Source organism: Macrobrachium rosenbergii, chromosome 23, assembly GCF_040412425.1.
Source record: "Macrobrachium rosenbergii isolate ZJJX-2024 chromosome 23, ASM4041242v1, whole genome shotgun sequence".
Lineage (NCBI taxonomy): Eukaryota > Metazoa > Arthropoda > Malacostraca > Decapoda > Palaemonidae > Macrobrachium > Macrobrachium rosenbergii.
In genome coordinates, this window is record NC_089763.1 from 46302440 (window position 1) to 46330325 (window position 27886).

The 27886-nt window shown below is 36.1% G+C and overlaps 1 protein-coding gene across 2 annotated transcripts; it reads right to left on the reverse strand.

Moving 5' to 3' along the window:
• Positions 1–10030: 10030 nt before the first annotated feature.
• On the reverse strand, positions 10031–26065 carry LOC136851592 (interleukin-1 receptor-associated kinase 4-like). 2 transcript variants are annotated; one of them, XM_067125888.1, is made up of 10 exons: positions 25847–25981; positions 25384–25620; positions 22594–22817; positions 19206–19375; positions 18262–18787; positions 17867–17981; positions 17098–17253; positions 16719–16874; positions 16434–16496; positions 10031–15146 (listed from the first exon to the last, which is right to left on the reverse strand). In XM_067125888.1, the coding sequence occupies exons 2-10, from the start codon at positions 25597–25599 to the stop codon at positions 14946–14948; spliced, it is 1827 nt and encodes a 608-aa protein (XP_066981989.1). In that variant the 5' UTR covers positions 25600–25620; positions 25847–25981; the 3' UTR covers positions 10031–14945. The 2 variants fall into 2 exon arrangements, with proteins under 2 accessions (XP_066981989.1, XP_066981990.1); XM_067125889.1 differs by lacking the exon at positions 25384–25620 and having other exon boundaries at positions 25847–26065.
• Between the last annotated feature and the right edge of the window lie 1821 nt (positions 26066–27886).

The window sequence follows — 27886 nt, forward strand, 5'->3', positions numbered from 1 at the left end:
GTGCTATTCTCCCTGGGGTGGTGCGAAGGACATTACAACCTATTTCCATCTCCCCTAAATATTTTTTTTAAATAGGCCTATATGGAACTTCCATGATTTTTCATATGGTGTCATTTCTCACTATTTTAGCATCTGACTTCTGATACATTTCTCAAGGCTTCATTCCTCCGTGGGATGGTGGTGCCGTCAGTGTAGGCATTACTTGAGGCTCTTTTCAGCGTGCCTCCGGCCCGTAGCTGCAACCCCTTTCGTTCCTTTTACAGTAACTCCTTTCTTATTCTCTTTCTTCCATCATATTTTCCACCCTCACCTAACAACTGATTCAATTGTGCAACTACGAGGTTTTCCTCCTGTTACACCTTTCAAACTTTTACTCTCAATTTCCGTTTCACCGCTGAATGACCTCACTGGTCCCAGTGCTTGGCCTTTGGCCTAAATTCTATATTCATTTCAAAGTTTCATTCTCAAATCGAGAAAATCTTTCTTGATGGTTTCATTGTTATATATATCCGTAATGCAATACATATCGTACTAGACTAACATGTAATCTTGGTTTCGTATGCAGGTTTAGTACATTTGATTTCCAAATCTTAATCATCTTAGTCGTTGATTGTTGGGCCTTTTAAGTCTTAAACTAAATTCTGACTCAAAGAAATCTGTATTGGATATTTTTCTTAAGTATTGGAAGGACTCTGGCTCATTAATACTTTTTTCCACCTAGCGTTATTTCTTTCTTTTGTGTATATTCTTTCCTCATTTCTGTTTCCATTAGATTTATCTAAAGTCCCGTCTCTGGTTACAAGCTTTGTCTAAAGTCTCATCATTAGATTTATCTCAAGTCCCATCTCTGGGTACAAGCTTTGTCTAAAGTCCCATCATTAGATTTATCTTTAGTCCCATCTCTGGATACAAGCTTTGTCTAAAGTCCCATCATTAGATTTATCTTAAGTCCCATCTCTGGATACAAGCTTTGTCTAAAGTCCCATCATTAGATTTATCTTTAGTCCCATCTCTGGATACAAGCTTTGTCTAAAGTCCCATCATTAGATTTGTCTAAAGTCCCATCATCAGATTTCTGTAACATCCCACCATTAGATTTGTCCAAAGTCCCATCATTAGATTTATCTGAAGTCCCATCTCAGTGTACAAGATGAGTTCTTTTCAGCAGGTTTGTAAACCTGGCAGCGTTTTGCTGATCAAGGCACCATAATATGTATATTTTAAGTCTGTCAAGTTTCTGTCGTTGCTCCAATCTAAACGAGGACCAGCAGCAAAGGCGACAAAACATTTCTTTGTAGCAGCTCACTATATATATATATATATATATATATATATATATATATATATATATATATATATATATATATATATATATATATATATATATATATATATATATATATATATATACTATGTATATATACATATATATATATATATATATATATATATATATATATATATATATATATATATATATATATATATATATATATATATATATATATATATAACAGAAATACCATGGTGATCTGAGACCTTCCATAGCCTTTGCGTAATCAACAAAAGCCATTAGAAGGGGATTTCTCATTTTCATTCACTAACGCACAATGTCCTAACTCGAATATTTTATCTGTACAACTCTTGCTTGTTTATATCTATGCATTATTTCTCGATTACTTTTGCAGGCAGTGCTCCAAGGTAAGGTAGATTCACTCTAAAAACAATTTTCATTTTTACCGTAATAGATTTTAACATGAAGAAAATGGGGCCACTCTCGTTTCTACTAAATCACCATGATTTGGCACAATGGCGTGTTCATTCGTTTGTTCGTTTGCGTTTATTTTTCATGTTTTGAAATCAGTATTTGTTTACAATTCTCTACAAACCATCACTTTTTTCATTACATGGCCAAAGCATGTGCAGACGTAGCGAGGTTGCCAAATGAACGACGTGATTTTGCATCGTCATCGTGACCTAAGCAGGTTTTGCACAATGCTCCGTCAGCTCCAGTCGCTGCTAATAGAAAATTATTAATTTTGGATATATGATTAAAAGGAAGATAATCTGTTAGTTATATTAAAGTTAATCCTTTAAACTGACGAGTACCATAGTGAAGAGAAAAGCAGGATAAACTTATGAGGGGAAAATACACGAAGAGTAAATCGCAAAACGATGACACCATTTTCGTTCTGAAAGTCAGCATGAATCAGCGATTGCGGGGCGTGGGATGTCTACGGGATAAACAACCCATCTTTCGAGGTGATTTTTTTTTTTTTTAACATTTACAGTCGACGATGTTTGTCAATAAAACGCTAAAGGATGTCGTTGCCGTTGGAGAAGCATTTTTTTTTTTTTTAGTTCGGACGGTTATATTACGGTATATTTTCCCTTTACTGTTTATTAGGAAAACGTTTGGGCTTTTGAATTAGATACTTTAAATCTTTTCTCAACTGTAATTACATGACTTTCACCTCAGACTTAAGATATTTATGCACGTAGTGATGTCCGTGATATATTTTAAAAGGTGTATGGACTGACAGAATTGAAAACGACGAATAGAATCACCATAGCTGCGTGGATTAATGATGACCGTCAAGCTTTTAATTGTCATGGATGGAAACTTTCTTCAGAAAAATTTCGCCATGTATTGTTTTTATTGTCATCGGTTCCTGTGAGGAAATATGACACTTTTATGTCAGATGCGTTCTCATATTTTATGTCCTGCACATTCTTTCCTTCAATTTCAGCATGGTCCCCTTTCTTCGTTATCTTCTTGATTTTATATATATATATATATATATATATATATATATATATATATATATATATATATATATATATATATATATATAGTTGAAAAGGGACCATAAAAACAGCAGTTACACGACAAAACCATATATTTCGATTAACAAACTTCTGTAAACCAAATAAATTAAGAGTAGTGTAAATAGTATTTTTATGGGCCTTTTTAACTTCAGGGACACTGGTAGATCACAGTAAAAGACACACATATATATATGTGTGTATGTTTTGTGTGTGTGTGTGTGTGTTAAAAAACTTTTGTTTTAAAAGAAAGAACTTATGCTAATATCTGTTTCAGCCAATAACTCATGGCTATCATTAGGGTAATCTTACAAAGAAACTTCAGTACTTATATAATAGCAGTGCATCCATTCAGAAAAAAAAAAAAAACAGAAATTATCAGAGACAGATCTGGGTGATTTTCCATGATGCTTCACAAGACCAACTCCTTTAGCTCTTGTGAAAGTCCTGAAGCAATGTCAGATCCCCAAAGATAATCAGTTATTTCAGGACTGGATATTGGTGTGGGACTATCAGAACCCTTAATCCCACCAGCATACTCAGATCTATAATTGCACAGGTGACATTCCCAACATATGAGATCCCAATCCTGGTGAAGACACAGCATCCCTAAACATTTGCCAACATGCCGGTTCAGTAGACCATCCAAATCATCTTAATATCAAATCTAGAATGGACCCTTTCCTGATTACTGAAACACTACTGAAGGAGATGCTGACAGCATGCACAGGGGAAGCATCCTTCCTCTCACACAAAGGAGAGCCTTTCCAAAATGTGGATGGATTGGTGACGGGATAACCCCTTGGAGTTCTCTTTTGCAAACATGTACATGACAGCTGTGGAAGGGGGTGCCTTCAGTAGCTACCTTAAGCCAATAATTTATGCCACGTATGTGGAGTCGTGGACATCATCTTCGTCATTAATGAAGCAGCCAGTGAACCAAGGAGGCTCGCTGACACCATGAAAACCAGTTTATCCCTCATCTTTCCTTGATTTCCCCATTAAAAATAAACAAACTCAGTGCGTCACAGTGGTCTTCACAGAGTCTGTTAATGCTGGATGTGGTTTTAACACTTGGGGACTGGAATGTGTCCAGACTTACCAGAGGCAGGCGTCGGCCCCCACATAGGGAGGGTCTTCTCCCATTGCAGGTTTGGAAAGCTATCCATTCAAAACTGAAATGTGTGGTACAGATGTAGATAAACGATGGATACCACAGTGACATCACAGAAAACATGATAAAGAAGGTTGAGGAGGTCTATACACAGGTCCAAAACACCTGAAAAAGCAGACTATAACTATCTGCCAGCATATAGAAAGGAAGCAGATGCCATTCAGAAATCATCATCTATTGAGTAACATTGAAGGCACTCTATGAGAGTACTGTGGGTCTTCCGCCGCCCGAACTCAGTTACCGCCCTCGTGATGAGAACAGCGCTTCCCCAAGGATACCTAAGGAATCTAATGTAAAATTCCATAATTCACAATACTTAAGTACAGCCATTTAAAGCAGCTGGCAAGTCCTGGCAGATTCAGCCATTGGAATAGTTCATCATCCTATAGCAAAACAAACATTCTTAAAAAAAAAAACTTTGATGTCATCATCACTGAGATTGTCATTTATTACAGAAGCACATAAGTCCAGACCTCTGTAGTTTCTGCAGACAGAAAGCTTAAAACTTTATAAATACACAGAAAATGATAGAGGTGACAAGTTTTCCCCTTGCCTGACACTTGTGTTACATGGAAATGGTCAGAAATGGAGCTATACCTAACACAGGACTTTGCATTTTCATGTTGTAGATGACCCTGATAACTTTGCCTCTAATACTATGAGAATTATTTACACCAAAAAGGAGGACATATCCACAAAGTCAAATGCTTTTTAATAGTCAACAAAGGCACCTTAGGTTCGTTTATATTTAAAAAGGAGTAAGTCAGTGAGTGAATGTAACACAAAGATATGATCAAGTGCATTGTAATCCTTCCTGCTAACCAGCCTGTTCCTCTCCTAAATGCCAGCATCTTCCAAGTAATTCATAAACCTATCATTTAAACTTGCTGTAAACAACTTATCATTTCACAACTCAACAGGGTAGATACGTCTGCAATTGTCTGGGTCATCAACAGAATCTTTCTTTTCATATACTGGCATGACCACACCTAAGTACCAATCAGAAGGCAATATTCCCGTTTGCAAACAGTTTTGAACATTTTAACTATAACTGCTAACATTCTCAGGACAGCTTTTAAGATACTCATTCAATTAAGTGTTTTCAGGACCACAGCCTTTGTCATTTTTGAGTTTATAAATTATTTTCTTTTTACTTCCACAACAGTAAACATCTTGTTAATACATTCACTGATAGAGTGGTTAATAAGTTAATAACTCTGAGGTCAAAAGAAGTGTCAACAGAATTCTCCAAATGTACAGTGCAGACGAGAGAGAAGTTGGTTTTGGAACATGAGAGAACGACTTGACCAAAAGTGCGGACGAGTCTCATTACACTAAAGTTACACCTTTCACAGGTTGGCAGAGATTTTGTTAATGCCTTTATGGTGATTAAGAGGAACTACTATTTGGTACTAAACCCTTGTATAATGTGAAATGACGACCAGGGGGAAACGAGGCCGTAAATTCAGTAGGGCCGTATTTGTGCTGTAAAGGCGTCAAACGCCTCTTCATTTCTGTATTAATCACGCCATGTATATTACCCGTTATTATTTCATATTTTTTATGTATCTCTCCATACGCATTATTGTCCGCCCTTTCCTCCGATGTATGTAACTACTTTGTACGTTTATTGTAACGCAAATTATTCTCATTTATATATGTCATCTAACAAACGCAAATTCTTGTCCAAATGCGTGACATAGGAATCCGCAGGTCGGTCACTTCCTTTCCGTTCGCATTCCTCAATGTATACCTGGTTTCCGAGAAATAAATCAGTCACACCCAGACTTCTTGAACCTCAGTACAAATAAGAAAACTGGTCTGTTTTGACTCTGGAACGGTTTTGACTGGATATCACTTACGAAGTGCTAATATTTACTATAGAAAAAATTATAATAGGCTATATAGACGCGTTCTTATACAAACACCAGTTTTTATAAAAACTGAAAATTCAAGATATTCAGGCATGTTAATTATGTACCAAAATATTTACTATCACTACCATGTCAATGAGTCGCCATCAAATTAAGAAAGGTACGAGCATTCAGTGACTGCTCTGATTTACAGTTTCTAGATTTTAGTTGCTGTGCATTTACTAATGACGTCAAAGTTAAGTAAATCGTTCACTTTTTAAATTTAATAGACAACCCATGGAGTAAAGTCTTTTATTAGATTCGAATTAGCATACAAGTGTAAAAGCCATCGTTTTTACCTTCTCATAATCAGCCAAAGTGTATCAGACTAATGTACTTAGCCTATTTGAATGACTATTATAGGCTTGGAATGTTCGTCCTGTAAAGCAAACTTGTTTAAACTAGCCTGTGTTCATGTCCAGTTACTTATTTTGCAAATTCAAGCTTCCAGCATTTTGTACGTTAGATCAGTACAATTATATTAAGAGAGACAGGCTTAAGCTCTTGTAAATTATCTAAATCATTGGAAATTATGGATGAGGGGGCAATGCGGTACCCTTCTCCTAGAACGGCTTTTCATTCAGCTGTGCATGAACTACTAATTGATTTAAAATCCACTGTAATTGTCAATGACGCCTCTGAATATTTGGACAGTACTGTATACAGACTGGAGTTCTTCATCTCATGAGGACTACCCCAGTGAAGTGTCAGCTCCAGCCCTATATTGTATGTATGTTACAGGGAAGTAGTGTAACAATTGATTTCGTGAAATCACTGAAATTTGCAATGAATAAATGTGATTATTGTTTCACTCGGTGGCTTCACGTAATCCTTGGAGTTCCTAGAGATTTCATGAAATCCCTAGTCTTGGTGCTCTTTATGCTGCACGCTAATTGATTGAACCGGACTGTAAGCTGCATACTTGAGGGGTTGGGGAAGGGAGTCAACTTGAACTATTTGTGGATGACACTCAATTTTATTCTCCATAAACTACCTCAAAAATAAATTGACGTTGTTACCATTGTTAAGGAATGGGTGGCATTTAAGCTGTTAACACTAGATAAAAATGAAACTTAGTTTAGGTTGCAAGAAGAAAAAATAACGTGGGAAGACTTGGTGCTATTTGGCTGAATTTCAGTAGTAATCCAGAAAGTATATAATTTTTCTCTTAGAACTCAAATCAAGAATGTTGTCAGGGTTATTGGCCATCTTCCTAGGAATACAGCGCTGCCTTTTGGTGAAAAATACCTTGATGACTGTTTTACAGGAAAATGTAGGGTAATGCCGTCAATGCAACTCACGCGGTGCACTGTAGGCGTCACTTAAAGTTTTTGCAGCGTCCCTTCGGCCCCTAGCTGCAACCATTTTTATTTCAATTTCTCTACCTCCATTCATATTCTCTTTCTTCCATCTTACTTTCCACCCTCTCCTAACAATTGTTTTATATTGCAACTGCCAGGTATTCCTCCCGTTACACCTAAGAAACCTTTTTACTCTCAATTTCCCTTTTAGCACTGAATGATTGCATTGGTCCCAGCGCTTGGTCTTTGGCCTAAATTTTATATTCCATTTCATTCTACAGGGAGAAAAAATCAGTACTTTATTGTCATAGATAAAGGGGGCTATTGCAATTCTATCATAATCCACGTTAGATGCCACATAGGAAGCTGAAAAAAAATATTAGAGGGGCAAGGTTGATAATGGGTGTTGCACTTCGGGACAGGATTACCCCTGTATTGTTTGGGTTGCAGTGGCTCCGTATCAAAGCTAGAATAATATTTTAAGTATGTGCAATGACTCATCAGGTCATCAAGACAAGAGTCAAAAATATTTGAAAGACTGGCTATGTATAACAGCCAGCAGATGCAGCCAGTACAAGAATAGATACACATAGTTCAAGGTATAGGAGCCAAGCTGCACTTCATTGTTGGTTTAAATTTGCAGCTCCATGACCGTATGATAAGCCCCCCACTTGACATCAGGAGGGTTGAAAAAGTCAAGTCTTTCAAGAAAAATGGAAGACTTAATTATTCTCCAAGTGTTATAATAGTGTGGATTTGACAATTAATATGGAGTATGGCATATAAATCTCAGACTGTCTCTGCAGGTCTTGCACATCGCTACGTGGAACCTGAAAAAAAAACCTAAATCGTAACCGTGCGTCGAAGACAGAAATTTTATTTCCATTTACTAACTTTCCGTTTATTTATTTGAAAGTAAAATGAGCTTCATTTGCGGCATTCAAGCAGTCTACTGAAAATACTTGAAATTGCCTCTGAATATAGAATGCATATTACATACTGCATGCACTTTAGTTCATAGATTGTGAACACCACGACTTATGCAAGTACACATTTCCGAAAACAACAAATTAAACTTCTCCAACCTATCGTAGTTCGAAATGCCGGTGCGTTCAGTTGCCAGTCTAAATGCTTTATTAATTTCCCGCCTGAACTAAACATCAGTTCGGAAGGTTCTAGGGAGTTCATGCGGTACTGTTTTCAGCATATGTAATTTTTTTTTTGAGTAAGTAGAGATTTGTCAGTTTTTAGCATTTTGCATGCATGTAAAAGAATCCCACTGGAAATATTGCCTAATTTGTTGTTGCAAGAGGCGTTGTCTAGGAATTTCAAATTTCCCTTTAATACAATATGCCTTGCAACAGTAGGCTCAGAAAAAAATATGCTCGCTCTTTGAACGAGTCGATTTGGTTTTAGGATAGCCTAATCTGGTTGAAATATGTAAGATTAACGCCTGCAGGCTACTGAAAGCTCTGAGCAGTAGACTACAATGGTAAATATAGTGGGCCTAATTTGAAACAAAACATCAAAATGACATACGAGTACACTTACAGACAACTTGGTTAGAACATTTTCTTCTTTTGTATCCCTGAGTTTAAAAGAGCAGCACAGGACCATCTGTCTATATAATTATTGGAAACTGTTTGCAGTGCGAGACATTTACTAACAAAGTAAAATCCATTTAAAGACTTATGGCGTAATTTTGCTTCAAAATTGATTTTCTTTAGTTATAAAGAGCACTACTAATTTTTTGCACTATTGGGCCACTTTCTTTTCACGGGCATAATTTCAGTGTTTTGCAAATTCATTGCCAAATATGAGGTAGAGGAAGGTATGTCTCGCCACCACTTTGTTTTCCGATATTCTGCATTTATGGTATTGTTGAAGTCTTTTTCATTGAATCCAGATGATGCTGAATGACCTTGGTTTTTATTAACACGCATAAGGGAAAAATTTGAAGCATACAGTATGTTTTACATTTCCATAAGATGCGGACGATTTTTCTGAAACCGTAAGGTTGCTAAGAGTTTTCTCTGGTTTTGCGCTTTTAACTTCTAGTAAACCAGTAAATTCGTTGTGATGGTTAAGTAAGACAGAAAATGCCTCTTGTAAACAAATTGGCTTTCTTTCTGAAGTTGCCTAGGTTAATAATTGCCCTTGCATAAACCGGTTGTTTACAAGAGATTGTCACTATTACCTAATCTTGCAAGGTGATCTTGCGGTTAGAATGGAATGGAATATAAAATTTAGGCCAAAGGCCCAATGCTGGGACCCATAAGGTCATTCAGCGCTGAAAGGGAAATGTGAGAGTAAGGTTTTAAAGTGAGGAGGAAAACTTCGCAGTTGCACTATGAAACAATTGTTAGTAGAGGGTGGAATGTAAGGTGGAAGAAAGAGAATAGGGACGAAGGTACAATTACAGGAATGAAAGGGGTTGCAGCTAGGGGCTGAAGGGAAGCTGCAAAGAACCTTAAGGAATGCCTACAGTGCACTACATGAGGTGCACTGACAGCACTAACCCCCAATGGGGGATCTTGCAATTAAGATTCTCCAGCAGCACCACATAAATGGCAAGGTATTCCTTTGTATCCAAAATTATGAATGAAATATGAAATGTCGGTCATTGGTCGCTGTTGATTACAAAATAATACAAACTTATTTTCTGCTTCTTAAACTATTATCCTTTCCCATGTTCAGTAAAAAAAAAAATGTGTTGATGGATACTGTTTGTAATATGTAAGACATTTAAAGTATAACTTTAAATTTATGCACCAATATAACTGTAAGAATTTTGGGGGAATATAATGAATACAAGATTTCTAAAGCTCACTTTCTTTTCCTATAAAAAATACAGTATATAAAATCTTGCAGTTTGTTAGAACCTTACCTAAAGCTACTTTTTTTAAATGAATATTTCAATTACTTGGACTATGCTCATAACAAGGCCAAACTTTAAATATGTGAATAGGTGAGTACCCTAACAAATTTCAACGTTCTGCTATAAGTAATCCCTCGTTTATCAGCAATATATACTGTAATGTATTCAAGGTCCTTGAGGATATTAGAAATTTGCAGATATGGTTAGAAAACACTCTACGGATGTAAAGTGGTTAGTTTGTACTCTTTTTTTCCTAGTTTGTCACAACGCATTAGCACTATATACACTACAGTATATGCAAATGTCAGCACACAAGAATTACATTGCACAGTACTGAATGGATGTAAAACAATAAGTTCATGCCCCAACTTTTCCCTATTTTGTCACAAAACATATTGTACACAATATATGCTTCTAAAAACACACACAAAACTCTTTATAGTAATGTACACAAAGTAAAAACAAAACACTCTCTCTCTCTCTCTCACTCACCTGTGAGCAATGCCGAAATTGTTACATGGGCTGGACTTGTAAAAGTTGTGAGGAGGGTCTACAATCCTCCTCTCCTCCTTCACAGTCTCCTATTCCTCTAGGGGGTCATGAAGTGACAAACTAGTTGGAAGAGGCATTGAAGTGCGTAGGTCTTCAAAAGGTGGCAAAGACACATCAGATTCCTGACTGGAAGTATCTGGCAAGTTATCACAGCCTGCCAAAGTGTTTGCTTGTGTTTCTGAGCTGAATGACCGAGTTACTGAAGTGCAGTTGTAACAGGATGCAAAACCATGAACTTGATGCGACCTTTGTCACCTGTTATTGGGTTGTGGTAGGATGCGCAGGCACACTGTCAATGAGAAGCAAAGCCTTCACCCAATACCTAACAATGCTAAGATCCTGTGTTTGATGACAGAAACTTCCCTTATGAAATGGTTATGGAACCAATCAGAGACAGTCTTAGCAATGAAGCAAGCTTTTGCCAAATGATACCAAATCACTGGGAGACTATCCATCAACCCATGCAGTTCAAGAGGTTGCTTTCCATGCCCAACTACAACTGGTTTGCAGTGATGGCTAACAGAAGCATTTGCACTTAACAAAGCAGACACATGTCACTTGAAAAGCTTTCAGCCAGGTAAATTCTTTTCCTTCTCATCATCCAAGGTGTTCATGGGCCAGAAGTGATAGAATAGACTAGTTTTATCAGTGTTGTAGATTTGGCTTAAATCAAGGCTTTCCTTTATAATCAGGTCTTTCAGTATCTGTGAAAATCGCTCTATTCCCTCCTTGGAAGCATCCAAGGCTTCTCCAAGAGTCTTTTTCATTGAAAACCCATGTTGAATTTTATACCAAAATAGCCAACCAATGGATGCCTTAAAGTCCACAACTCACTACAGACTTGTCAACTTTGTACCAACGGCTTTCAGTTCGGCACCATGCACATGCACCCTGGCTGACCTCTGCTGATGAAACCAGATCAAGGTTAATGTTCAACCTCACTACAGGGCTTGGCTTCACTCCTAAACACCTTCACAAAGTCAGTCACATACTTTTTCAGCTTGTCCACGGCATTCATGATGTCCTTCAAAGTAGACTGTGCTATGGCATACTCAGCCATGATCAGCGTCATAGATCCTCTCAATGATTTCAAGCTTCTGAAGCATTGCACCTTCCTGGCCCTCTTAGGAAGTTGTGAGACCATGCGCACAATACACTTTACGACACAGCAACAACAGCACCTGCAATGCCTTAGGGATGCCACAAAATCTGCAGAAAGTGCTATGACACAAGGCAAACACAGCAACCATTTAATATGCGATTACATACTGACAAATGAAACACTACAGGACAAAGCAGCGGAGCGTGCATTACAACAAGTATATTGGTATCTTCATGGGCAGCCAATGAGAAAGGGAAACTCCTAGGATGTAGTCATGATGTATCTCTATGAGCCACTCAAAGGTGATAAACAAAATGATGTGTAACGATGTTTTATATGACTGTTAAGCCAATAACAAAAGCTCTCAAGCAGATGAAAGCCCGCTCAGTCTTCCCAGCCAACTCTTCTAGCCATCCCATCCTAAACATGCTTACCCCAGTTAGCATTGCTAACCATATATAGTATTCACTTTTATTTGTTCATATAATATATGTACTGTCTATATATTGGGGTGCTGCAGTGCCTGCAGATAATGAAGACCTGGGGTGAGCCTAAATGTAGATAATCAAGGGATTACTTATGTTTAAAAGTATAAACATTTCACTTGTGTCTTCCATTGGCAATAGCCTCAGACAACTACTTCAACATCCAGAAAGAATAATAAAGGTAGCTATTATAATCTGAACCACACATGGAAAACAGAAGTGAAACTAACTTCACAAAAACCATAAGCACCACTCAGGTTTGGTAGTATCTACTAACAACAGTCTGCCAGCATTATACAATGTAAATGAAGCTTATCAAAAACAGAATGGGAGGTCACAAGTTTTGTCATACTTTGATGGTGTTTTCCTCCTTCCTTTCTGCATGAAATATAAAAAATATCAGACTCTGTGGCTTGGCAACCCACTTCAACAGGAAACATATTTTTTGGTCGGTAAGCCAAAACAAGCTTTGCCTTCAAAAGAATTTCTACCAGAAAAGGCCTGGTACAACCTACATACTTTTTACACAAGTAAATAAACTTTACAGAGGTAACTAAACTATCCCATGAGGGAGATCAAAACTAATTCAAGCCATAAAACATGCTTCATTCCTGTATACTGTACTGGCACCTGTAAAGTGACGGTTAACTTCACAATAGTAGTAACAATCAACTCCAAGATACAAGGCATTCCAGAAATGCTAAGAGAATAGGTTTTCTTGAAGATCCTAGCATATCTACCCAATTATGAAATATAACCATGGCTGGCTTCAGCTGGGTCAATGGAAGATGATACTGACTCATTTCATCACCTTTATGACACTATGTAAGCCTCTCAGAAGTGGAAGAGAATGAAACTACTGTGCATTTCAGGGCCGAGTCCAATGGACTTCCATCGATAAAATCTTACCAAAGCATCAGATATGGATCGTATTTTGGAAATAGTTATTTGAAGCCACAGCCTAATTGGCAGAAATATGCAGTGATGTCTAATGCTGATAATTAAGGTGCTTATCAGAGCAAATCTAAGATATTTAAAGGGAAACTTAGCTAAATCTAGCAAGCTTGTAGACAGAGGCTTGTCAAACATCATTGATACTGTAGTCTGACGTACGGTACATAACTAGACACCCCGCTCATATACTTTATGCATGAAGACTCAGATGTTGGTAGTAGTAGTAATAGTCAAAGCCAAGAGAGACAAGATCTACCCAATTGGGTGGAGTCACCTCCCACCTGGGATAACTACGTACGCGATGACGTATCTTAGAGGTATCTGCTCATTATGGCAATTCACCTGGTGATGCAATAAGGAGGCAGACAAAGCTCTGCCTACATGGGGGATTTGGGGAAGTGAGCAGACCTGTTTCTCTTGGGCTTGGTAATAGTAGCAGTTTCAACTGCTACTATTACCATGTTAAGTTTAGACAAAATCTCTAACAATTTCATTTATTTATTTACTTTGACTGTACAGATAAAAATGTTTAGATTATCATTCACTTATAGTATATTATCTTACAATTTTGATAATTATTGCATATCCTACTCAAGGTATTGCTTATTGTACAAGAGGGTCAATTATTTGCTTTTCTACGATCACTATCATACTACTGTACTGGGAACACTGCTATCACGTCTGACGTCATAGTTTACGTCACAACTAGCCTCTCTCTGGGGCCTTACTAAATTTACCTAAGTTTCCCTTTAAATTTATTTGATTTACTCTGATGAGGGCCTTAATTATCCAAATTAGACATCACTGCATATTTTTGCCAATTAGGCTGTGGCTTCAAATAGCTATTTCCAAAATACGATCCCTATCCGATGCTTTGTAACGATTTTATCGACAAAAATCTATTAGACACGGTCCTGAAATGCACAGTAGCTGGCAAAAAAGAAATTTTAAGGCTTCTTGTGTACTTAAATAAGCTATGAATAAAGAACAAACAACGACATTCTCTTTTATGCCTATGCACCCTATCAGTGATATGTGCAATCAACAATCTCAAAGGGTTGGAATGCAATTTTTTTTTTTTTAAGATAATAATGTGCTTATACAGTATGAACTTGCATCCAACAGAGTATACAATTTAAGAAAATTCACTAAGATAGTTTCAGTAAAAAATGCGTGTCCAAATTATAAATTGAATTTTTTTATTGTGTTCAGGATACCGATATTTGAATTTTCAGTGTCCCTTTGGCCCAAGCTGCATTGCTTTTGTCCTCTTACTCTTCACTTGTTCCCAATTTACACCCCTCATTGAAGGATAAAATCCTTCAGGCTAGCCCCATAAAGCAGTCTCACTGAACTACTCTATAATAATATAACAAGAATAATAGAACAACAATTACATTTTTGTTACTAATACTTCAGAAGTAAAGTGGACCTGGCTTTCTTTTTTTATTGCTTTTTTTAAAACTCTTGTGATTACCTATCTAAAATTACTTTAATGTCAAAATAACATAAAAATATGAAGCAGTAAATTTTGCATACTCTATACAGTAGATAGTAATAATAAAACAAGGTAGGTTCAAACATACAGAGGAGTTTGTTCATATAAGAATGTGTGGGTATCACTAGTAAACAATAGTAATACCAAGAAGAAATATATATGGCTCTTGTCAGTCAGCCTATATCTGTACTATATTACATTTTCAACCATGATATCCATTCAAAATGTTCTTCCATCACCTCTTCCAAAGAACATCATATGATTAGTTAACAGACTGAATAACCGAAGAGTATTTTTGTAGCAATTCCACCATAGTCGGTCTCTTTTTCTTGACCTCTGTACAACAGAGCTCAGCCAGTTCAAGGACTCCTCTGAAAACTTCCATATCCCAGTCACCACCTTTCCAGTCAACCAGTTCTCCTATGCCTTCTTCAGATTCTTGAGCCTCTAAAAAATGGTTCAACTGCAAGGGAAAAGGAGTTATTAAAGTAATAACCCTGAATTCAAAGTCCTCATCAAATTTCTTTAATAATAAAAAAAGATGCTAGATAACCATATTTCCATGTCACCTGACCAACCAGCAATAATACACTTGGGAACAAATGTGCCCCAATCTTAACCTACAGGATAGGATGAGATATAGGTCCTCACAGGAACTAAAATTACTTCAATTTGGGGGAATTGTTGCTCAAGGTTTCCATATTTTGCTCATGTCATGACTCATATTTTCAATAAGTCATTCATTTACAACATACCCAGGGTATAATTAAAATAATCTTTGTGTCACAAATACATTACAGTTGTGTGAATACTCGGTAAGCTCAATAACCAAGTGTTCAGTTCCTATGTCAAAATAACTACAGGGAGTCCCTCATCTCACTGAAAAACCTGTTTACAACTCTTATTATCAGATGAGCTGGGATAGAAAAATTTATAATAAAAGAGAAAGATTGTACTTATGAAACAAAACCACTCAACTTTTAGTATTTGTTCTTACAAAATAATACTACATTTTATTTTACAGAAATAATTATTACAAGAATTGCAATGCCAATAGCTCTTCACATAACTGATTCAAGTCATCCTTTTGCAAGCAAATGTAGTACTCTCAACGAAGAGAGCATGGCACCTTTACCCCCCTCAATCGAGTTCTACAACAAGAATTGTGAAGAGTGCCATAACATTATGTCATGTCTAGCACCTGATTCTTTGCCAAAGAATCAGATAATAATATTTTGCCTATGACCCAACCTCTTGTATTGGTCACTTGTGCCTCATTTGACTATAGTGCAAGTTATAATGAATAATGTAATGATGCTATCCTTTAGAAGATATACTGTATATTTCTCAGTTGTCTGAATGACTCCCTCCAGAAGCCTCTCACAACAAAAGTTACAATGAATTCCATAAATATCTCCTTTAAGTAGGAAGAGTATGACATTCAAATCTATTGCACATCCAAAGGTGTTTCAATCTCCTGACGATGTGAGTGTACGGGATGCTTTTCCATTTCTGTGTTTATGACCAACAACATTTGTTGCATGATCACCATTTACTTTCTTTCATAAATAGAAATTCGAAATTAGTACTATGTACAGAAGATACCAAGCACCAAAGCATAAATAAAATTAAAAGATTTGTTTGTTAGGAGGGAACGTCATTATTGTACACTGTATCATACCTAAGGCCCCTGCATTATAATTACAGCAACATTACCAGCATACAGCACACAAAAATGAAGCACGCTTACCAAGTCTGGTTCCTCTCTTTCTTCATCATGTGCAGGTAAGCCAGTCAGCAACTCTAACAAAACCTAATAAATAAAAGGCCAGAATTAGATCTCTTTAAATCCCCTATCAATGTTTATTTTTACAATAGGGTGCCACTGCAATTTAAGCCAGACATGCATATACAGCAGTTATACAGAATTAAATCCTGTTGATAACTCTTCAACAGAAAAATAATAAATCTAAAACTTTAACTTGCTCCCAAATCCTGGAACAAACCAATTCCCTTAACCCTTTGGATAACATACCACCCCAAAGCTGAAGGTATCCATTTTGACAGAAATGTCACCCCTAAATGCTTCTGGAGCCATGTAAGCTGATGTCCCAAACACTGTGGTAGTTTTGATAAGGGTACGTGTATTATTTCCTGATCCTCCTAGTCTCACAAGTCCAAAATCACCAACCTGTAAAAGAAAATGTCCTTAGTTTCAATGTGAACAAAGCATCCTGATCATCAGGTGAAATTATTCTACAGAATTTTATAATCAATGGAACCCAAATGTTATTTAGTGAACTACAGTAAGTGTAATGATAAATTAATAAATAAGTGGAGTATGAGTAATGAAATATGAGTAATTACTTACAATTCTGTATATAATAAAGTTTAAGATATTGTACAGAACTTACCTTGGGAGTCATGTTTTCATCTAACAGTATGTTTGCACTCTTAATATCTCTATGTACAAAGGGACGCTCTTGGAATGTGTGAAGATGAACAATGCCACGAGCTGATCCTTCTCCTATATGCAGACGTACTTTCCAGTCAAGAGGTTGTCTTTCATTCTGAAAAATTTAGTAACGGATAGTTCAATATGCTTGTTATCCAAATACTGTATTTTAAGTAGATCTTATTCAGTTATCTTCAAGAACACTAGTAAACAACATACCATCTATTACTCAATTACTCACAAACATCTGAGAATATAACTGCTAAGAAAGAATTAAACTATTACAATATAATGGGATTTTATGGAAACTACATTCAACCACGATGAACATATTTATCAACACTGGATTTTCATAACATGAATAAATATGCGAAGAGGCAAATGCACAAAGAGTGCAATGGGCAATGTTAGGTAATGGCTACTGCACTTTATTATTTTTACAAAGATAACTTACAGTTCATCAGGTCATACTCTGCAGCCCTTTTTAATCATTTAACTTCTGGAAACTGGACAACCCTTGCTATATTGCCGATTAAAAACAAGTAGATTAAGGAAAAGAGGCACAAGTAGATTAAGGAAAAGAGGGAGACTTTATCCCTGAATAAAACTGGGAAGGCCTGAAAATTGCCTTAAAAATTCTGTGCAAAAACCTTCCTCCATCACAAGTATCTGATATTAATAAGCTTTAAATAAAACAGATGTCATCAGAAAACTAATACAGTACTTACAGCACAAGATAAGCAATCTAGAAGACTAGCATTTGGCATAAATGCATAAACAAGGCACCATTCAGGACCATCACATGAATAACCCTCTAATGGTACCAAATTTTCATGGATGCATCTGAAAAAATGCTTAGTTTAAAGTGTTTCATTTTTTTTAAATCAAAAACCTTTTGTGCTTTGCTTAAAACCTGAAAGCTGTGTTTTAGCTAAGTTCTTTGAAAGATGAAAGAATTATGGGTCATCATTAGTGGTTTTACCATACAATCAATAAATGCAATGACCCTCTGAATTCATGATCTGGGACTAACTATCTCAGACTGAAAAATTAAGTTTTTAACATTATTCGAACAATATTATGATCAATAAGTAGTTGGTGATAAAATCAATACATAACTTACTTTGAAAGGACTTCTACTTCTGTCTTGAACTGCAACTCTATTCTGGTTTCTGAAGAATCGCTAGCATGAAGTCTTTTGACTGCCACTTCTTTTTCTCTTCCTTTTTGAGTAATCTTTGCAAAATACACCTTTCCAAATGCTCCTTCACCAAGCTTATTACCTCCATCTCTGAAAGGAATATCTGAAAAATCGCTGGTTATTGTTTTCAAACAAGAGTAACTAAAATGGAACACTTCACCACAATTCATTCCTTCTAAAAGATCATTGTCAAAGAAATGAGTCTGCACTGCTTGAGATGCAGGATCCACTTCCCTTGGGTCTATTAGTTTGGTAGGCTGATCCATTTGACTGTTGAAACTTACACCATCAACATTATATGCCTCAGCAGTAGGTGAAATCAAAGGGATATCCTTTGAACTCACAAGGTAGGTTCCAAAAACAACAGTCTCATGAGACCTCTCATTTTCCTTAGCTCGATTTAATTCATCAACTGGATTGCGCCCTTCTTCTCTTGGCAAAGCCTCACCTGAGAAGGAATGAAGAATGCATAAACTTTTAGGAAAGAATAAGTAACCTTAAACTAGTGTACTTGCTCCTCATAATGGATCATGAAATTTGTTATATGGTGTCAGGGGCACATTTTATACTGTCAATACCCTGCAGTTCTACAATTTGGTAGAGAAAATTTCTCTCATTCAGTGAATACAGGTTAAAGACCACAAAATAGCACCGCTGAATACATTCTACAATACTTCTTAAAATAAACGTTTAATGCAACTAAAATTTGAAAAAGACCGTAAACAAAATGATAAATAATGCATTGCATTTTGCTTTAATTACAGAACCAATACTTTATACTTTTAATGCAAAACTAAATCAAGACTACATAAAGATAAGAAAACATTAAGACCTAACATAATAAACCAAACACAAAAACAAATTACCATTCATAACGTTAACAGTAAGATAATCCAGAGCTCGATATAGCTTAGTTTTCTGAAGCAAATTTATAAGATCCTGTACAGTTGGCCGCTGTCTCCCACTGGTTCCCCATTCCTCTAACAAGACTTGAAATCCCTCACGGCCGGAACGGCTACATTCCTCTGTTATTGTCCTTTATAAATGGGCTGTATATCAATATAACAACCAAAAGAAAAACTTACCAAATAAAAATCATCATGCAATTAAAGTAAAAATCAAAACAGACACTACTATTTTCATGTAACAAAAATATATCTTTGGGGGATTACATTTCTATGTAAAAGGAAAACATGCAACTGTTCTACATGTCATTGTTAAACAAGCACACAACAGAGACTTTTCTTAAAAACTGAAAGTGATGGGCGCACTTACTGATAAACTACTGCACATATACTGTACTGTGATAAGGAAACCCAGTTGATAAGAAGGAAAAACTGTAACAGAACAATGTATGCAATGCTTGGGGAATCTACCAAATGAAGAAAATGGATATGAACTGGAGGCTCTTAATATGACAGAGGAACCAAAAGAGAATGTAACATCTGAAGAAGAAAAATTGTAAAAGTGATTCACTGAAGAGCTGACCAAAACATACGAAACATGGCAAAGGAAAAGATAGAGTCAAAAAAGTAAAGGAGAACTACAACATTAATATAAAAAAAGATGCATTTAAGTACAAAAATATATTACGTACACATGTATGACTGCTGGAGCAAGTTATGAGAGTATGAACGAAGGTTACAGAAGAAAGTCTAAGGAGTAATTTTAAATTAGCAGCTGTCTTAGACAACTACAGATGAAACTCCTTGAAAAAGGAAGATTTTTTATCATAAACAGTATAGTAACTAGTTCTTGGGAATGAATTTGACAAATTAACAAGATATTTGATGGGCACTGCAAACATGAAGGGTATCATGACACAAAATACTGTACAGAGAGAAGAAAATGGCAGGAACATTAGAATTTACAATAAATGCTGGTGTCCATCAATTCCTCAGCAGCTAGTCCTTTACTCTATCATGGTAGGTAATGGAAAATGCTACAAGGGAGTGCTGAAGGGAGGCCTCTGTAAACTACTGCACATAGATGACTGTTAACAGAAGTATCAAAGAATAGATCTTACAAATGTTTACAAGATGGAAAGGTGAACTGGAAAGGAAAATGAAAATCTGTCTTAACACTGTAAGACCAAAATTATAGAGAGTGGCAAGGATGCAAAAGAGAACATCCAATTTTGAAAAGGGTCATTAAGATGCAAAATGTATAAAAGGAAATAACAGTGACAAGATGGTGGAGGAGCACCACAATTCTCAAAGAGGTAAAGCATTTCTGTTCCTTAGTTATATACCAGATTATACTGGCTCATCAAAAGTAAAAAGAGCAGATCAGCATGGATGAAAGTGGGGGAATAAAAACATTGATGTTCTTCTTCTTTCTTTTTCTTTTAACGTGAAAAAATTGTATAACTGAAGGACTTTTGGATTTGGCTTTGGGGTAGACCTGTAGTCTCGATGCCCAAAATGTATAAAAGGAAATAAGACCCAACGCCCTTTCTTCCCAGCAGCAAGATGGTGGAGGAGCACCACAGATGTTTGTTAAAAGAGGTTTGTTTTGTGTGTGTATTTAGTCTGTAACATCCATTTGCTTTTTAAGCAAACCTTCCGTTATTATATATAATCCCGATTATGGATAGCTGGCTCATACTGAAAAGGCAGTAGGAAAACCCGAGCACAGACCTCAGCATGGCTGCTGTAACCGACTGGGGGCTCTAAAAACATTCCATTAGTAAAAAAGACCAATTCCACAGATAAATACAAAGACTTAAAAATGCTGAGAATCATGACTGGAATAAACTCAAAATATTCTACAGTATTACAGAGGATGAAGCTCCTAACTGATGTGATACCTAAAAGCTAAAAAATTTATTAAAATCTCAAAAATGAGAAGTTTTGGCACTTTAAGAAAGGAACGGCCAATGAGAGACGTACAGCTGTATATTGAGAAGGAACAAGATAATAGCCTGTGGGAAGGCCACGAAAAAATGTATATGGAAATTCAAATTACAAGATAAAAGAGATTACAGAGAGAATTCATTAGATGGTCACTGCAACGGACACCAAAAAAAACCAATGTAAAATGTTCATGATGATCATGATGATGATAGCTCTTCCTACTAACCTAAACATACATCAACAATTAGTATTTTGTAATACCCTCAAACTCCTTGAAATATTACAAAACTATAAACCAAATATCACATTTCATACATATGAAAAGGAAGTTTTTAGTACAAAAATTTTTTTTCAACAAACCTATCAGTCATAATTAGCCTTCACCTGTAGTGTTGAATTCCCCAAGACATGTAACCCCAGAAGCCTTGAAAGAAAGAAGAGGAATTACCGGAGAAAAAAAAAAACTGTTGAGTGACCCTACGTGCATGTGCACCTTTAATCCACTGTTAGACAAGAAATGCCTGCCTCAATCTGTCATGTGAAAATTGTAACTGACAGAACAAGGAAACTAAGTCAACTTGTAGGTTTGCATGAAAAATTTAATTTATATGCTACAACCTTTATTTCATGACAAACATCTATCTTAACCTGAAATGCTATTTGGGTGGAAGGCTGAGAAGGTATGAACCCCAGTTAAAGTAAAATCTTGCTAGATCCAACAAAGCACTTAGAGACAGAACAGATCAAGAACTAAGTGTCCAAAGTAAACTCATGGGGTACTGGAAGTTAAAGTGTGCCTGTAAAAACAATCACTTTGTAATTAATTTTCCATCAATTCTTCTTCTAAATGAGGTTACTGTACTCGATAATTAACTATCAATTCTTCTTCTGTCTTCAAAGCTGATGATGTCGCATGTCAGGGTGAGTTCAACACTGCAAATAAGTCTAATTAATAATGGACTGGCTTATCATGAACAAATCAAATTGCAAGAGCAGTACTAGCTTGACAACATGAGTTTTCATCTCATGAGAAAATTTCTCTTATCCCTTACATTCTAAATGCAAGACAAATAATCCAAATATCCATGAATAACATGTGATGACGAATTTTGTTCCTAGCATGTAGACGAATAAGGGTAAGAAGATAATTTCAAACATACATGAAAGATGAGTATAAAAATTTTGCATGAGCTTACAATTCTTTAGAAAATTCATAAATAAAAATTTAACGAACTACTGTATATATAAAATAAAAATAATGATGATACAAATTAATGACAAGCTTTAGACAACTTTAGTTCTGTAAATGTAATACAAAACACTACTCTACAGGTAGTTTTACATTACTATATTATATTTAGTGGATGCCAATCATTCTAATATACACTACAGGTCTTACTTAATGTCATCCCAAGTATATTTCTTAGGATACTGAACCCCAGCTGGAATAGGTTCTCCTGGTTTCCATGGGTCATTTGGGATAAGACCCATAACTTCTTTCCATCCAGGATTACTCTCTAGGATTCGTGATAACATTATTATGGCATTTGCTGGTAAAAAACGCAGCTCTTGTGACACTTGTACTCCAAAACCGTTGTTACTAGAAGCTATAGCCTGCATTTCCTGCAAGAATGAGTAAATATTAAGTCCATCATCTTGTGAAGATATGAGTGTTTATCAGCACTTGAACATGATGATAAGGTAAAAGAAAACAGCATTCTATGTTTACTTGAATCTAAAATTTGATAAATGCAAAAAACTGTATTCTTTAAACAATGTTTTAGCCTAAGTAGGCTACTCACAGAAATATAAATTCCATTTTTCATTTTTGCCATTCCTTTTTAACAAAAACACCAATTCCAATCACTTAAAAATTGTTAGATTTGATTAGTTTAAGCAAAAAATTTTACCACTTTTAACATTATTTCTTTCAACTGACAATGATAAGTTAAACTGTTAATGAGCCCTAATAGTCTAATGAAACTAGTAGACAGCCTACGATTTAGAATTACCCTCACTGGTATATCCTACAACACATTCCCAACCATTATCTGCAATAATTACAAAGACAATCCTGCTTAGCCCATCACAATGATAAACAACTCCATCAACATGCTGTCAAGAACACCAATTAATCACCCAACTCCTTTCAGAGTGAAAAAGGTGATATGTAATGGATGATAAAAAAGAAAGAAAGATGCAGAACACAGCACTGTAAAGTTCAGTTTGCAGTTATGCAGGACACAGTGTGGTTAAGTGAGAATATAACCCTGTTGAACAGCATTTTGTATTTGTTCAAAGAATTTTTTTTCTCTAATGAAAGTAAACATGAAAGTATATAACTCTAACCTGTTCATTCCACCAATTCTCTAGTAATATTTAGTGTAGCCTCTTTAATCATTCACACTGTTTTTAATTGTCTCTAACATAACATTAGTTTCTTACCTTGCTTCAACTATGATAGTCTAAGCAAACAAAATATAATATTGCATATACAGCAGGAAAAACATAACCCAAACCTAGTCTCTGCTCTATTTTTGGCACACAACTGACTCGCCATGTCCTAAGTATATTGTCATTAAAACTAGACAAGATCTCCGCAGCCATGGAGCACTGTCTCCATCTCTCTTTGTGATTTCACCCTCTTGATTCTCATCACACAAATCCTAAAGCACTGCATCCTATCTAAATAACCTAACCTGTTCTACAGTCTGATTATAGCCATAGGGCTATGTAGGCTAGGCTTCCTTCACTGCTTGCTGCCACTGAATCATGGAAGGATTGAGAAGCTTTATTCCAGGTCAGACATGCCCAGATTTACTTTATTACTTGAGACTCTATTTCTCTGGTGGCAATACAAGTTGAGGTATACCTCTGATAAAAACAATATTGGCCTAGAATTGCTAGTCTAAGGGTAGGATGGGCATTAACCTAACTATCCACTCTACACCTTGACTAAATGGTACATTAAGCTTGAGAAATAATCACAAGCCTAATTAATAAATTAATCTATGGGTACTGTAATACTCTGATACTTTAACTCCTTGGCAGCACCGAATTCAGTGTCAACAATGGTCGAATGATGGTCAGTCTATCACTTTACTCATAGTTAATATAGGAAGCACATATTTACCAATGTGTAAAAACATGAAGGCTTGCATCATCTCTCAAGTCTATTGTTGTTGTTTTCAAGGTGTTTTGTAAGTTCTGGGACATATTTAGGAGACAACAGCCACATGCAGAATGTTTTATTCTTGATTACTTGTGAAAGTCATTTTGTTTTCTGTTATGTAATCATTACCAACCACTTGAAACTTTATAAATTCTTATGCTTAATTATTGTGATATCTACATACTTCGGCCACTTTTCAAGACAGTCTTTTCAGTTTTACAATGCTACCTCGTAAATAAGAAGTACAGAAAACATAAGAAATGATATAATTTGTATGCCAAATAAAATAATAAAATGACTCTTTATCTATCTGGTAATAATCCCTTACAATGAGAAATACCTCTTCTCCACAAAATCTAACTAAAGAACTCAGTTACCAGGAAAGTATAAGCCTTCTAGCCTTGGACCTTGAAACCTTTAAGTAAGGTACATGGTGTGCGCATTACATTGCAAAGGGGGCTTTGCCAATTAGGAATGGGGGTCCTACCCCCTTCAAGTAAGGACCTGCAGCCTAGGTGGGGGTTCAAACATTGTCAAGGACTTGCTCTCTAGGTCAAGTTAGGTGAGGGAAACTATGGTTAAGAAGTATCGTTTTATTTAACCCCATGACTTACAGAGGTCTAGGTCAGGTTAGGGAGGAGGTTCAAGACCTCAGGGGAGACAGGGCCCCAGCAGTCCTGTGGCCTAATCTGGTAGGGTGAAAATTCACCAATAAGACAAATCCAATGAATAATTTACGCTCTTCAATTGATGTCGAATAAGTAAAAAATAACATTTAAGAATTCTAATCAAATAGCTTAGGCTATTGGCTAGTCTAGGCCCTAAGTTGAGTTTGGAGAGGTTTGCACTATGCAACCCTATATTTAACCCTGTGAAAGCTTCATCTATCATTTTGTGAGTGATAAATCCCTATTATAAGAAAGAATCGGATAGAACTATATAGTAGCTCCGTGGCGTGGCGACTGCCTTCTAACTTAACTTTCTCTCCAGTTTTTTGGTTGCTAATTATGAATTTACCTTCAATTTTTGGCGCTCGAGTGTAATTAAACCCTGAAGTCCATCCAACAAGGGGTTTCCATACGCGATCTTCACAAGACACAGCACGGGTATGTCTGTTTCGAACGGTTCATATCCCATCCGGCATGTGCAATAACTTGTTAACGTATGGGTAACCCCACCCCGGCCAGTACTAAACACGGTGAAGGGGCATTCCATTTGGCGGACAACAAACATGCACCGCTAGTATCAGAGCCCCTAAGTGTGGAAAAACCAGTTGAAAAGGTTAAAACAGGCGCGGAGCTAATATATAGAATTACCGAGCAATTTTCCATTGTGTTATAAAGGCAACTGCTCACTGAGAAACGCCAAAACGATCAACTACAACAACAATCATCAGAAATGCTTAAAACATGAGAAGGCCTAATTAATAATCCAAAACGTGTATGGTTCATGTTTATCAAGAAACTTATAATATTATTACCGTCTTATGCGTATCCTAAGGACTACTAATTCGTTATGTAGGTTAGACTTGTACGTTTATTCGATGTCCTCAAGTCGTACTGCTACTTGTTCCTGTTCACAGTTTACAGCATACAGTTTTGTGGTTGACACTTATCAGTACAAGTAATGTAAACATCAACAGTGTAAGTTGACTCCAAGTCAACTTACATTTGGTGAGAGTTGCACTGGGGTTATGTGCATCGGACAAGAAAGATATTACTTGAAGTATAGTGGGGGGAGGGACCAGGGGGGTTTTGTGTGCACTTCGAGGTGTCCTAAGTTTCTCAAGGGTTTTAGTCAATTCAGAGGTGCTGAAACAAGTAATTGGTGTCATAATTTTTTGGGGTCAAATGAAGGCCTTTATTCGTCCCCAAAGATGTGACGATTTTCTCAGTCGTAATAACCTACGTACTTGCATGTGGTGAGCATAAAAGCCCTTAAAAAGAATTTAAAATGAAATGAAACAACATTTATAGATATACAAAACAAAATTAGAGCTCTTGGGTAAAGAGTAAAAATTTATATTTCAGATCGACCCCTAGCATTAAAATAAAGAACTGAATAACATACATCGCACTGTAGAACACGGAACTTAAGCAGATGATTTTTTTATTTTGTTATTAAAATTAAAACGAAGGAAATTCATATATCTAAACATTATAGAAGAGTGGAAAGTACAGTGTACACGAGAATAAAGAAAAAAATAGTTTTGATAATTTCAAACACTACTCCTGTTAAAACTGAAACCTAAAAGATAAAATATCATTTCAATAAAAAAAAAATAACCAGTCTCCTTCTTGAAAGTTTTTATAAGTTGATCTACCATTAAATATTAACAAAATTCTAGTCAAGAAATAGTCTATGATGTGCATTGATATTGCAGTCATATATAGTTCTTTCCAGTTATTTTGAAAGGATAGTGTTTAGGTTAATGTTAATATAGATTTTTATACATCCCCTTATTGCATCTACAAAACCTGCAACGCTTTATTTCATTTATATTCTGCACATGCATCTATATTCAAATGCACACTTGCCACAAGTAAACGGATCTGGTAAGTTTGCTGGGGATGTAAGCATTTCTGCTGGAAGTAATGTGGCACTAAGTTCTCCAGTATCACTTCGAGTCCATCCATACATTTCTTTATTATCAAGTATTGGTCTTGTTGCCATTGTGGTAGTCATCCACATATTAGCTTGAAGATAATGACCGCTTTATATGTTTTCGTAATGCCACAGTTGTGCAGGGCATTTTTTTGCAGATTTAAATTTTTGCTGTAAGTGTTATAGAACTTAACTCTAAGCTCATTAAAGTTATTGCAGTCAGTTTCTGTGCCTGTAAAACAGTAAACTAAAAAAATTTCTACCTTCTGAAACATCTCTGATAACTGACGATCCAAAACCTTCAAGTAGTTTGAAAGTTCCTGTTCTTTTCATTAGAGAACCCTTGGTGCCAACTTTTGATGTCGTATCTGCTCCAGTGAGAGCATGTGCTGCAGGTATATGTTTTACAATATCATGAACAAGACTATGGATAGGATGGATCTTTCTTATAGTTCCAGACCGTTTGTTTAAGCACAAATGTTTGAGGCCCAAAATGTTCCATGTTTCTCCATAGTGGTACAGTAAGGAAACTACATCATCTGTATCTTCAGTGGCAACAACAATAGTGTTTACATCATGTCCTTTGGTCACAAGATGATATAAATGAAAAATAATTCTGTCATCTGCCTCTTCATGTTCACATTTTAACTCTGGTACAGTGATACAAACATTGGATTGTACTAGAGCACTGTCAAGAGTATCTGCTCCAGCCAGATATATTGCTTTGCAGTCTGAATAGTTTGTTTTATCCAGTCTTTCATGAAACATGATGTTTAAATGAAAAGTTGATCAATATCTGTGAAAATTCATAATTTAGCACCCGTGGTAACTTACGCCACGATGAGGGTCTAATCTCACCTTCAGCAACCTTGGAGCACATTTTCAATCTGGGGCAATTAACAGGTATATGACTGGG